The following is a 14,993-nucleotide window of genomic DNA, read 5'->3' on the forward strand; positions in this document are numbered from 1 at the left end:
CTGTGCTCTACAACTTTGCTTACAGTTTTTGCCATTTCAAAGAAAGTAAAGGAAGAAAAAAAGAGAAAGAGAAAGAAGACGCAAGAACAAACAAAGAGAAAGAAGATGTAGGGAGAAAAAAAAAGGAAGAAAGCAAAGAGTCGGATGGGGAGAAAAAAATGGAAGAAAGAAGAGGGTTGGGTGGGAAGAGTGGGGAGAAGAAAGGACTTAGACTATGGGTTAATGGTTGCCCTAAAACAAAAGCTTAAAACTTGGGTCTAAACTTAAATTGGGCTTGGAATATAAACATTCCAATATTAAATAAATAAATATATTTAATTGTATTTAATTCGGTTCGGTTTGGTTTGGTTTTTGAATTATCAAAACCGGAATCGAAACTGAACCAATAATTTTCGGTTCGGTTCGGTTTTTTTTTTGTTCTGATTTTTTCGGTTTTGGTTCGGGGTTCGATTTGATTTTTTTCGGTTTTCAGTTTTTTTAACCCACCCCTATGTTTCTCATTGTTATCAATGAGTATTATTTGCATCTGAAATCATATCCATTGGTGTTTATAATTCGGACTCATGCCCTATTCTTTTAGTTAATCTTTTTTTTAATGATTACTTTTATAATTTGTTCTTTCGTAGAAATATTAAAAATATTTGAATTTCTTATTTTCAGTTCTTTGTCTTGTGAATTGAAATAAGCATCCAATAGCTCATTTTACTAGGGGTAATGCAACACTTAAGTAATAATTCAATCTTTAACATTCATGTCATTTAGTTTACACAATTTTCCTACAAATTTAGTCTTCCTAATATTACCCTTTACTAATTCATGATTTCGTGTACATGAGAACGTCCTAGTCAAGTTGCGCACTAGAACGTCCGTACGTTGTATATACAAATTCGTATAGCACTTGTTTTTCTTAAATGAGGTTTAACTTCGAGACAAGATTTCAACGAGGCAAATTGTATATACAAATTAATACAGCACTAGTTTTTCTTAAATGAGATTTAAATTCAAGACAAGATTTCAACGAGGCAAAGGATAAAAAAAAAAAAAAAAACAAATGCACGCGCGCACACAAAATATATATATATATTGAAACACTAAAGATTCAAGGGTTGAACTGACATTGGAGAGAGAACAAAAGTGTGATGCACAGACGTATGGAGTATGGTATACTAGTATAAGCTAGGGTTGAATTTACACGTATGAGATGTATGAATTGATCAATCGATCGTATATAGTGTCTGAAAAGTTTCAACTGTACGTGATCCATGTACCATCATCACACGTCTGAAGCGTTGTCGGAGTTAGGGACGGCTCGGTTTCGGTTGCGGGACCTCCGCTTGGACTGTCGTTTGTGGCTGCCACCAAACTTCAACCTGCCAGTGTCCTTGAAGCGTGCCTTCTCAGCAGAAACGGTGACGCACTCGGATGGTGGCACTGGGTAACGCAACGAATCGTAGCAATATGAGTAGTACATGTAACGCTGCCGAAACCTGCGCATGGCGGCTCGCCGCTGACGCGTGATGACGGAGTAGTCTTGGGTGGCGAGGTGGGTGTAATGTTCCGCGCACGCTTCAGCGGCAGGGATTTGCTGGATTGGGTCGGCGGGGCAGCCCTCTAGGACTAGGTCTTTGAATTCTGCTACGAAAGGAGCATATTTGTAATTCACCTTGTATTGCCCGCCGGAGGTGGCCCAACTGCTTGCATCCCATATAGTCGTATACAAGGACATTGGCTTGGAGGGGTAGTCAGCGCCCATTTCTTCATTTCGCACTACCTCTCTAATTGGGACTTCATCCACGTAGAATCTGAACGTTACATTCACATATTCTCTTTAATTTTAGTCATCGAATTAAATAAATCAAATTAAAACATATGACAAGATTAAACAAGAGTTTAGAAAGAGAAAGAAAGTATTTGGTAATTTCCCTTTTATAAATAGTTGAATATTGCTACAACCGGTTTCAAACATGAATACATCAACATCTCACATTAACGTTATACAATGACTTTGTCGAATAACATAATTTAGTTCCCATTTATTCCTCACCAAGTCACTAGCATAAACAGCAGAAAGTATTGTGTGTGTCACACATAAGAGAAGGATGCTTCAAACATATATGACATGTTTTTTAACCAATAAATATGTGACATATTGTGCTATTATATTTTAGTCCAGACATTTAGCAATAATTATACATCATCTATCACTTAATTGATTCAATTCATATGCTGATCTGGTATAAACATAACATGTACTTTGTCACAAAAGGAGATACAATGTCATTATAAATGTTTTGCAAAAATGCTACTCTTACCATCTTGTTGCATCATTTCTCTAATAGAGATGAGACTTACATGCGTTGGCGGGCTCTACTAACCGATTAAATTTAGTTGCTCTTTTAGACCTCAAAACATTGAGGAATGCTACACTTATTATCTAATTGTATCATCATTTGTATTATTCTTCTAATGAGATAAGACTTACATATGTTGATGAGATCTATTTCTATTAAAAAAATAGTACAAATGACACTACATGAGAAGTGTAGTATTCCTCAATGTTTTTGGGGAGGCAGATTGTCTGTCCTTCTATTATGGTACTCTTCTCATCCCCTCTTATTTGTGCGGTTACGGTTAAGTCACGTCAACATTTTATATTCCTATTACTTTTTGTTTTATTATCTCTATATAAAAAATAATATAAAACATTGACATGATTTAATCGTAACCGTACAAATAGAAAGAGATAGGAATGACACCATAACAGGAGGGCAAACAATCTACCTCAAAAAAAAAAGACTAAATTTAATAGACTTAGAAGCAACCCAGACGCAATCCCAATGTGCGTGGGGCCTCCCCTGAGGTCAAATAAAGCATAAAACAAAGTCCACAAAGCATGGGTGGTTGCGTACCTGCGTTAACAATTATAAATTTTTTATTGTGATAGGAATATGGTGGTACACCACGTGTTTTTATATAAGTAATGAAAAATTATATTTTTTAAGTTATAAAATTTTTAGCACATATATTTTACTATTGATATAGTGACATGTGGTGTACCATTCCGTATTCTAGTCAGACTGAAAAATATCTCCTGAACAGCAAGAATCATCATGATCCATAGATAGATACTAAAACTTTCCCAAAACAGAAGGAATCAATGAAAGAAATCAGGAAGTAATTTCCTACCCTTTCTTGTTTTTTTTTCTCCCTCTACACATCCTTATCTATTTTTAATCATTAATTTAAAGAAAAACTAATAAAAATGATTTGAAAACTTTGAGTTTTAACCATAAAAACAAAATAAATGGTTTGAAAAGTGTAAAAAAAATGTAATTTTTCGTTAAAGTAAACAGTACCTAAAACTTTTCGTTAAAATTCTCTTAATTTAAATCAATAAGAAATAAAAATAAACGAACAAAAATAAAACATCAACGTGTATAAGAAAGAAAAAGTGTAAAAAATCATTTCTCTAGAGAGGAATGACAACAAAAACAAAGCCATAAATAGCTTAAGAGGAAGTGAAATTAACTGATTAGCAAGGGCGAGCCATGATTTTTTTCTTGAGTGGGCTAACTGAAAATAGTACCATAAAATCATATGTTTATTTTTTTGTTTATATAAAATTACCAATATAAAAGAACAACAATATAATATAAACTATTCTCAAATTCAAAACCCTAATCAATAAATTCAAGAACCATATAAATAATTAACCTACTAATTAAATCAAGAATAAGTAAATAAAGAGATTAAGAATGTACCAAAGGTGACATTCATTGGAAAATTGCAACGGAAAGTCAAGAATTACGGAGATAGGGATTTAATTGTGGATTTAAAGAACTTATGTTTCTTTTCTTGAGTAAGAAGCACAAAGGCTAAATTACATATGGTAAATGGTTTTTTTCTTTAAAGAATAGGATAAAAGAGGACTGGAGATAGAACTAATTTATAATTTTTAGCATAAAACGTATTATTTACTACCTCTCCTCTATTAAATATACATTACAAAATAATCTGTATTGAAATTGAGTAGGCTATAAGCATGAATTTACAAAAGAATAGATCTATTCACAAACTCATTTTTACTTCCAACACATCCTTATTAATATTTTGCCAGTAATCATCTTTAATTCATTTGATCCGAACAATCAACAATTGAGAAAGGTGTGTAAGAAGTAAAAATGAATGCATGGATAGCATTACCCTTACAGAAAACCTCTCTAGGCTATAGACCACCTTAGCCTTGTGGGTGGCTACGCCATTGCTGATTAGATGAGAATGGAAGAAAGGATTGGATCGGACTTACATGGTGTTTTCGGGTGTCCAAAGGATGCTGTAGCGGTGGAAGTCTTTCGTAGGGTCGAACCAGAGGCGGTAACGTTCTTCGCGGCCGCGGTTGGTGCTGCCATTTCCGTAGAGGTTGGTTTGGAATCTCCATGGCTTCCCTTCTGTGTTCCCTAAGAATTCTATGTCCAACTCATCGTGGTTCTTCTCGAATACGTCCGCGTTTGATGTCTGTTTGTTCAATTTGGTCATCGCCACCAGACAAATTTAGTAGCACATTAGAATTACCTCCCCTAGTTATTTAGAAAATATCAACGAATTTCCCTTCAATTCCTCAGACCAAAAACGGATCATTTCTACGTAAGAAAAAAACGGTCGTTTCAAATTAATTTACCATATATATAAAATTGTGGTACGTAGAAATAACAAGAAACTTACGTAAAAGGCAACACAGATACCGGCAGTATAATCGGATGGCAACTTAATGTTAGCGCTGAAGAAACCATGGTTGTAAAGATTGGAGGAGATGAAGCCAGAACCTTGATTAATTTTTATTTTTATTAAAAAAAAAACCGAGTTAATTAGTATGAATAAAAAAGAGTATTTCAAGAGACAATTAGAGAATTACAAATTAATTACGAACCTGTGAAGCGATCAAGGAGGAGACGTACACCTTTTCCGTCGGGTGATCGGACAAGGTTGCCATCGCCGAATAGAGGGGTATAGCCTTGGTCGAAGGGGATGGTGGTCAGGTTGTAGAAAGCTGCGTCCACGTTTCCAACACACACAAGGATCAATGGTATTAACCTCAAAGGCTGGAAAAATAGAGAAACTCCATTAGACCAATATCTACAGGGTTGTAATCCCTCCATTTGCTTTCAATATTTTTTTCTTTAGCGATTCAAATTTAATCTCTCTTCTCTCTCTCTCTCTCTCTCTCTCTCTCTCTCTCTCTCTCTCTCTCTACATCCGATCCCACCTCTTTCGATTTCTCTTCCGAGTCCGTTTATACACACACACGCACACACACACACACACGCACACATATATACATCAGCTAAAAGAGGCCAAGGGGAATTCAATGCAAAGGTTACGAGAGAGAGAGAGAGAGAGAGAGAGAGAGAGAGAGAGAGAGAGAGAAGGAAAGAGTATATGGTCCTCGGCTGCTGATTAGCCATTGAATGTGTTAATCAATTATTTCTCCACCCATCTTTTTCCTTTTTGCTGAATATTTCTTAAAAAATATTAAACTTTTTTTTTTTTTTGACGAATGATGCATCAACAGGTTAAATTTTTAGTTGTTAGGGCAAGGAGGGTTGTTGAATTGCACTCACACCATGGTGTATAGATATTATTATTTTCCATCATTGCAGTAAAACGTCATCTGACTACAAATAAAAACCGAAAGCAATTTGTTTTTTCCAAACTGGATTTTAACTTTTAAAAGGGATTTGAACACATTAAAATTTGAAAATAAAATAAAGGTGGGTGACTTGTTACAATTAGTATATAAATTATATAATGAATAACAAAATTTAATGACCACCAATCCAATATTCATGCAAGGAATAATGGATACTGATTCCTAACAACTATAAATAACAAATATGATATGGATTCTTGTGGTTTTAATTTACAATTTATGACAAAAAATTGAAATACTAGTTCCATACGGTGGTTCATTTATAATTTTAATGATAATGATCCTACCATGCAATTCAGATATGGTCATGTTGTTATTCTAACCAAACCAGCAGGTCCATAAGAGCAGTTTCCATCGGTGAACTGATAGGCCATCACCCAGCCAAAAAACCAGCTCGGTATCTAGGCTATCCACTCCAGCCCGGCATTTTGACCGGCACCCAGCTCAAGCTGGTCTCCAGGCCACCCCAAAATCGACAGAGGTGTGGGCTGACCCGTATGACGCCATGTTGACGCTAGCGTGGCATCAGAGGCAATTTCAATTTTTTTTTTGTGCCAAGCGCGTGGCAAGCACGCGTGACTGGGCGCGAGTAGGCAACAAGGAATCAAACGGGGGCCCGCTGCGCAGGCGCACTCAACCATCAGATTGGGAGGCCACGTGGCCCGGGCTGTGCCATTAGATTTTTAACGATAAAAAAATTTTGAATTTTTGTTTATATCTTGACCTTCCGATCACAGATCAACGATCCACGTTTTTCCCCCAAAAATAAAAAAAATAAAAAAAAGCCCAACAATCAGAATTATGACCATTGGCCACGTGGCACCTTATAGGTTGTTGGATTTGAATATTTTTCAAATCCAACGGTCCAGATTTATTAACTAAATTAAAATTTATTAAAAATTAATTAAAAATATAGAAAAATTGTTAAAAAATACAGAAAAATTTTAAAAATTTTATTTATTTTCTATAAATACCTAACCCTCATGTTCCACCCTACACCACATTTCAATACTTTCTACACTTTCTACAGTTCAATATTTTCTACACTTTGAGAGAAAAAAAAATGACTTCGTTGAAGCTCATTGAAGATGTTACATTGTGTGAATGTTGGGTTCACACAACTCATGACATGATTACGGGTAATGAGATGGATAAGTGAGAAATGTAGAGTAAAATTATGAAAGCGTTTTGCAATGTACATAGAAAAGATGCCAGAAGTAGTCAAGGTCTTCAAGGTTGTTGGAAAAAATCAACGCATCCTTTACTTGTTGGAAAAACGCCATCTCCCATACTTCCGGTATCTGCGTAGTGGGACAAATTTAGCAGATTAGGTGACAATATTTTTATTTATTTTTATGTATTCCACCCGCATCAATATTTTAATTTATTTATTTGTGTTACACCCACATTTTATAATATTGTCTTATCCCACATTTATAGACACTACAAGCATAAGCATTCTACAATGCAAAGAACCACAACAAATCACTCAACAAATGGGAATGTTGGGAAATTGTCAAAGATTGCCCCAGATACAAAATTGTGGCAACTAGTCCAGAAGTTGTCATGCACAGCATGGGTCTACACAGTTCACTAGAAGCAGACACCGCCTAACAAGAAGGCGACATAGTTGAGGACACAGAAGAGACGCCTGATGAACTGCCGGGGACCCAACCGACTCATCAGTCCCTCAATCCTCAAGGTAAAAGAGCATCAAAGAAAAATGTAGTTCTTCCAAAAATGAATACACTAAATATATGGACGAACTTGCTCGCTAAGGTGAACTGACCATGGCGCAGGAAGCTGCTAGAGATGAGGAAAAAGTTGCTGCTATGGCAGCAATATTAGTAGCTACTGAGAGACGTGATGCGGCAGTTGAGAGACAAAGAGAAATAGTTAATCGAGAGAACGAGATGATTAGAGAAGCACTTAATCGAGAAAATGAGATGCTTAGAGAAGAAAGGATGGCTCAAGCAGATCGTGACACTATGAACAAGGACATTTAGGTCATTCTGAACTCCTGGAACACCAAAAAAAGCATGCCAAATCCATGTATCAAATGAAGCCACCGCTTCCAAAATTATACTCTTGGCTCATTTTCTGTCGCCATAAGCTCCTTGCCACACACTTGGACAATTTTTCCAAGTCCAGTGCATGCAGTCGATGCTTCCAATCATGTCAGGGAAGCCTTGCATCTCACCTTTCCTTAGAAGCCTTCGCATGTCCCTTGGCATGGGTGTCTGGAGGTATTCATTGGTGTACAGGGCTTCAATTGCAGAGCAAAACCTCATCAGGGACTCCAAAACAGTTGTTTTTTCCATCCTCACGATCTCATCCACTTGATCTGCAGATAGTCCATATGCAAGCATTCGCAAGGCAACCGTAATTTTTTGCTCAGGAAGAAGACCTAGAACATGAAAAGCATCATCTTTTTGCACAAAGTATGGATCATGGTTGCAAATAGCACTCATGGTTTTGTCGAACAAACTTTGTTGCATTCTAAAACGACGTCTAAAAACATGATCAGGGAATATGTTGTTGGGAATAAAATAATCTTCCAAGAGATCTTTACCTCGTCTTTCCCTTTTTCTATCGAAGTTTGCAGCACGTCTAGGTTTGACTATCTGATCCACAGCTTCCATGACACGGCGGGAATGTGAGGCCCTCTGCCTTCTATGGTCATCATCCTCATCCTCATCCTCCTCCATTGCAAAAGCCTCATCTCCACCTCCACCTTCCTCGAGATTGACCAATTCTTCCTGTTGTGCCAACAATCTTTTCTGTTGCTCCTTAAATTGTTTATATACTCTCCTTGTGGAACACATTGTAAAAAAACTCAAGATTTGAAAATGATGAAAAAGGATTCTGAGCTAAAAAGAAGGATTGAGTTTGGTGTGAGGATCATGTAGAGATGTAGGATTTATATGGACAAAAGAAGAAAGGATAAGGTTCTGGACAATGCCACGTGGCATTACATGATTTGTTGAAAATCTTATCGAAATCTTGGCTAAGTTATTACAAACAGGAAGTGACACGTGGCTCATCGGGATTGGTTGAAAATCTTATCAGAAATCTATCCACAAAATAGTATGTTTGGATACTGACACGTGGCGTAATAAGATTGGTTGAAAATCTTATCGTAATCTTGGCTAAATTATTGTAAACAGATAGTGACACGTGGCGTGTTGGGATTGGTTGCAAATCTTAGCGAAAATCTATTCACAAAATAGTACGTTCGGATAATGACACGTGGCGTGACGAGATTGATTAAAAATCCTATCCGAAATTAAATTTTTTTATTTATTTATTCTTTTATAAAATATTTTAAATGGGCTGGGTGTCAGCGCATTTTGTAGGGGTATAGATCGTTTGTACCAGCGCATTTTTAAACTTTGTGCCGGTGCATTTTTTTAGGGATGAAGATGTATTTGACCTATTACTGTTCATTAGGGTCTATCACTGTTCACTGAGTGGATAAATGCGCTAGATGTTGGCGTATTTGTGTTAGGGGGGAAACTGCTCTAACAAGAGAACAAACGTACACGTATATGTATGTTAAAATACAGTAAAGCCAACCGAGCCTAAAATGCTTATATTTTTCTTTTTTTTTTTTTAGCTGTCAAGACGAACTTACTCAAAGGACGACGTTTTGAGCTAGATTTTTCTATGATTAATCTGTAGCGTTCTCATCATAAATTAGTTATCTGTTCAGCCCAAACAAACTTCATATTAAACGATTTTTATTATGATACTTGTGCAATAATATATTAATTATAATGAGTCAACAAGTAGACATGTATTTTACAAAATGAAGAATAAGCTCCTTTTAACTTTACCAAATGTTTTCATCCACGAAGTCGATAATATGACGCTGGCATGTGTCTAGTTCTTTTTTTTTTTTTTTTTTTGAAAGGGGCATCATGTGTCTAGTTATGAGAAGTAGGAATATACGCTAGAAGATTATGGAAATCAACATCTTCATAAGATGACTCATTCCTTTAATTGCAATTAGAACCCTGCATGTGTACCACACATATTATAACACTAGTCTACTTTCTCGGGTTATATATTATTTATTCTAAAAGAAATTAGGTTCATATTCTTCTTTTTGTTACTTCATTGATTAAAATCTTATTCATTTTTAATTTTTGATCAAAGTCCTTGGGTATTAATAACATCATTAATTATTTGAATAATAAAATATTTTTATTTTTAATATATTCCCTTAGTGTTAAAAATGTTACAATAAGTATATTTATATTTATGGCTAAATTTTTTATCATATATTTTTATTTTAGTTTGTACCTATTTTTAATTTGCAAATATTTTTTAATTTGTAACAAGTTTCTTTTCATTTTTAATTTGTATTCAATATATTATTTTTTTTGTTTTTGTGCCCATATTTTTTAAAGTTTTTTTTGTGTTTGTACTCATGTGTATACCGTCACGTGACATTGTATATTTAATCAATAATAGAAAAATTACATATGGTATATTTATGTTTTATGCCTAAACTTTGTATCATATATTTATATTTCTAGTTTGTACCCACTTTTAATTGGAACATTTTTTTTTAAATTTGCAGTATTTTGTTTTTAGTTTTATTTTGTACCCATGTATTAATTTCTTTTAGGGCCTATATTTTTTAAAAATTCATTTGTACTCATAATTTTTTAATCTTTTATATGTACCCTAATTTATTTATAATGTACCCATTCTTCTTTATTAATGAGGGATTTTAAATTTATAATGTACCATTTCTAATAGTATTATAATGAGGGATTTTAAATTTATAGGATTATAAATCTCATAATATATCAAACAATTAATGTCAAAACTATAAAAATATAAATATTAATAGTAATATAATGAAGTGTACAAAGTCAAAGGACTTTAATCAAACTTTGAATACCATTAAGGTTTTAATCAAACAATGTTAAAAATTAGAGACCGCATGTCACAGCCCGTCCCAAATATATATTTATCGACGGCGTGAATTGACAAATATACCCTTGGACGTTAGTTATGTAATGTGGCTTAAGTGTAGCTTTGGGTTAATATTCTTAAATCCTAATTGTTTGGAACCAATTAGGATTAAGTTATGTTTTTTTTTTTTTTTTTTTTTTGTGGTTGACCAATCCTAGGCCACACACACACTATCTCTCTTCTCTATTCGGTACCCTCTCCTCCCTCTCGGACTCTCATTCTCCCTCTCATTCGAACTCGTATGGACAAACATCCAAAGCTCTTGAAACTTCACGGATTGAAGCTTTAAAGGTAAGGTTCTTGCTCATTGTAACCTCCTGAGTACATTGATACCCTTGTTTGGACGTGAATGCTTCAAAAACTCGAGAAAACCCTAACCCCGATTTTGTGCACTGTTCATGCACACGTAAAATCTTGTGTTTCAGGGAATTCTAAGGCCATAAGAAGCTTAAGGAGGTGCTCATGAGTCTAGGGGTACTTCGTTGGAAGGATTTGGACGTCGGATGACTGAGATCGATGTGTTTCTAGGTAAGCCGAGCTATCGACCTTTCTCAAGAAAAGTCTAGCAGAATTTAAGCCTTGAAACTTGTATAACGTGATTCTACATGTTATTAGCTTCATTTTGGTACCAATTTCATAAAAAATGGTTGAAAAATGAGTGAGAATAGTAGGTTTAAAGTTTTACCCAGTTTTCCGACGACCGGCGACTCGCCGGAGAAGATGACGGCATATTCCGTCAATTTGGACGGAATATGCTGACGCCGTCAGTCAGTTTTAACGGAATCTGTTAGGTTTAATAGAATATTCCCTAACGGTGGTTAGGGAATCCGTCAAGTTTGGCCGCACGTAGGGGCGCGTTTTGCCGTGCCCTTGCCAGCGCGTGGGGGCACGTGAGGCTTCCAAAAAATTTTCTAAAAATTTGGGGATGATCCTGAGGTTGTGTAGATCACTGTGGTATATTCATATACCCAATTTGAGCAATGTATGAGAAGTTATTAGCTAGTTTTGCCTATGTGCTTTAAAATAACGTTTTTATAGTTAATTCGCATATAGGTGAGACTTATCCCGAGGACGAGCGTATCCACGGGCGACTCGGGGGCTACGACCCTTCGACATACCAGTGAGTCGGCTTTTGTTTCCAGTATATATTTATATACTTGATATATTTCTCAGAAATGCATTTTAAGGAAAGTATGCTTTGAAATAATATGTCAAATGCTTTTATATTCTGAATATGCATTTCATGGTTGCATATATATATATATATATATATATATATATATATATAAATGTGGTGCTGTGGAGGCACGGGTAAGTTCAGGTAAGTTATGTTTGGCTATGTGAATCATCGATGATGTGATATGTGATTGAATGATGTTGAGGTCATAAAACTGCACCTAGGGTAATTGTGATTTAGCCAGAGATATGAACTACAACCCTGTTTATTTACGTCACCTCCCGCACTATATGCTCATATTGGATCCAACTTAAGTGCACAGTCTTGTCGTACAGACCTTATTTATGGTTCCAACTCGTAGGTGACTAGTGATTTATCGCCCGACTATTATGAGAGAGTAAAATTGAGCATAATTATATTACACCCAATCTTGTCATACAGACCTTTATAGGGGTTCCGACTTATGTGCAGTATATTGCCGTATAGGTCATTGTATTGACTCCGGCTAGATTGTTTTTAAGCTGTGAATTTAGCCGTACAGACTACCACAGGGATTCCGGCTAACATATCATATTTCTATGAATTTATTTTTACCTGAATTGCTTACTCTGTTATATATTGGCATGGTATATATATCTGAATATGATTATGTGAAGCATGAATTGTATTGATATGAATTCATATATATGTATACATACATTATGCATATTCTTATATTCTGATTCTGGGAAAAATTATACATGTTTTACAGCGAGGGGTTAGATATGTTGATAAAGAAAATGATTTTGTAATACATTTGTTTTTGCCCACTCATGTTTTATGTTTTGCGCCCCTCCAGGTTTTAAGTAAGCTTGCTGTTGGTGGCTTGAGGACGTCGGCAGTTTTGACTTATCTAAATAATAGTAGGACATTTCTGGTACTGTATAACTAGTACTTATCCTATTAGACTTCACCTAGACTTTATGCTCTGATTAGGAGTGTTCACTGTTGTAACTAACTCCTATAACTTTTTGTTTAGTAGTGCACTCTAGTAATTTGGTTTTTAATTATTCGTATATTTCTTATCTTTATTGCTTCCACACTGTGCACATAGCTACGTCACTCTCACATGACGACCAGCGTGCCTTGATCTCGGTTGTGGTGTGTCAGTTTGGTATCAAAGCCTAGGTTTAGCAGTCCTGTATAATTCTTGAATGTTCTAATCTTTGTGATGTCTTATGTCAGAAGTATGCCGCCTCATAGAGGGCCCCATCAACTAGCTGAATCTAGTTTCCCTGATATTGCTCAATTAGGGGAAGCTATAGTTTCTGCCATTCAGACAGCATTCCGTACTCCTCATAGGACACCTCTTGAGACAGTTCACAATCTGAAGTTGACTCACTTCATGGGTAATGAAGGTCATGAGGGGGCAGAAAAAATGGTTGAATCATGTAGATAAGACCTTTCAAGTGATGCAGAGTTAGGGGAATCTTTCTTCTGATAGGTGGGTTGAGACGACTACCTGGTTTTTGGGAGAATAGCCTGCATCCATGTGGAGACAGGAGTCTTACTAGATTACCCTAGAAGAGATTGTAGACTGGGAAGTGTTTAAGGAACGGTTTCGGAAAAGGTTTATTCCTCCTGCATATATCGATCTTAAGAAACAAGAGTTTACTCATCTGAGGCAAGGAAAGATGTCCGCTAATGAGTATTACAGGATGTTTACTGATATGTCAAGATATGATCTGAAGGTTGCTGCTAATCCAGTAGAGATGCTTCGCCACTTCAGTTTGGGTACTAAGAAGAAATGGCGTTCCATAGCGATGTGTACTCACTGTGCCTCTTACCAGGAGTTCTATGAGATTCTACTGAGGATTAAGGCCTTAGAGAGCATGCCTAGTGAAAGTGAAGATGAGGAAGGAAAGAATGGGGGCCAGAAACGAGATGACAAAGGAAAAGGGCAAGCATTTCAGGGACCCCGCAAGACCCAAAACTTTAAGAGGAGTGGTGGCAGTGAAGGAAATATTGTGAAAAACATGTTCATTTAAGCAACATCTATAGCATGCAATTAACAATTAAAAGGCGGAATCATGCTTGTATGCACTTAAAAACAAAACATTAACCATGAAATTCAAAGCCTAGTAGATTGGTGAACCTTGACTCAACTTAAAACAACATTTGTTAGTTGAGAAATTATACCTTTGTAGATTCCTCTTTGCATAAGCAAAGGCTAATCACCCAAAGAGAGGGCCTTCATTCCTTGCATCTTAGATCTATGGATTTGGATGGATGAAATGGTTCTCCAAGTTCCCAAAATTGAGAACCTCTAAGTCTCTTCACCAAGGTTAGATTGGAGAAGAAATGAGTGACCTTGGAGTAGTAGGATTGCTAGCTAAACTCTCCAAGGAGGCCGGCCACTTTAGAGAGAAAGGAGAGCTTATGTTCTCATCCTTTCCCCAAAAGAAAACCCTAAAAGAATTTTGGCTATAAAGTCATAATTATACCTTTATTCATTGGAATGGCAAACTTGTAATTAAAGCAAGTTCACTACCCTTCCTCTAAATGGCCGGCCATAGGGTTCTATTGGGCTTTTTGGGCCTTTGTGAATTAAGTTGTCATACAACTTAAGTTAATGGGCTTGACGTTTGAAGCCCATTGGGCCTTGAGGCCCAAAACTAACCCGTGGTCTTTTAACGAACTTTATTCGTTTGATTAATTAACATATTAATTAATCCTTGCCATAAATAAATAATCAAACCATTTAATTATTCTTACTCATCTCCTTTGTTTCTTCAATCTCCACCTTACACGGTGTACGATCCATTAGGTTCCTTTTAGCGAGGCAGTGGGCGATTAAAACCATTTCAAATCGATTGTGAATTGAAACTTACTTTCAATTCTCCCTTTAGTGTTTATACACGTTTAGGGCTTCCACAAACCATGAGTGACACCTAGCAGTATGTCATGGTTACCCAAGCTAATCAGAAGAGGTGGAGAACCTATTTAGTTTAGGATTACAATGCAATACGGTCTTTCTCTAATACAATACTCTTGATCACATTGTTTGGATTGATAGTTTATTCATGTCTACTATCCAATGTGATTCATTTACTTATATGATTACTTTGAATGTGATTTGGAATG

At 35.9% G+C, this 14,993-nt stretch overlaps 2 protein-coding genes across 2 annotated transcripts; both read right to left on the reverse strand.

Annotated features, from left to right (window-relative positions):
• Positions 1-1,044: 1,044 nt before the first annotated feature.
• Positions 1,045-5,304, reverse strand: LOC103403986 (probable xyloglucan endotransglucosylase/hydrolase protein 30). Its single transcript, XM_008342841.4, has 4 exons — positions 4,928-5,304; positions 4,723-4,823; positions 4,307-4,515; positions 1,045-1,802 (listed from the first exon to the last, which is right to left on the reverse strand). Exons 1-4 carry the CDS (start codon positions 5,154-5,156, stop codon positions 1,274-1,276), a joined length of 1,068 nt encoding a protein of 355 aa, XP_008341063.1. The 5' UTR covers positions 5,157-5,304; the 3' UTR covers positions 1,045-1,273.
• Positions 5,305-7,800: 2,496 nt separating this feature from the next.
• On the reverse strand, positions 7,801-8,532 carry LOC139193135 (uncharacterized). Its single transcript, XM_070816112.1, has one exon. It carries the CDS (start codon positions 8,530-8,532, stop codon positions 7,801-7,803), a length of 732 nt encoding a protein of 243 aa, XP_070672213.1.
• Positions 8,533-14,993: the final 6,461 nt, after the last annotated feature.

The sequence above is a fragment of the Malus domestica genome, chromosome 16 (genome assembly GCF_042453785.1).
Source record: "Malus domestica chromosome 16, GDT2T_hap1".
In the NCBI taxonomy this organism is placed as follows: Eukaryota; Viridiplantae; Streptophyta; class Magnoliopsida; order Rosales; family Rosaceae; genus Malus; species Malus domestica.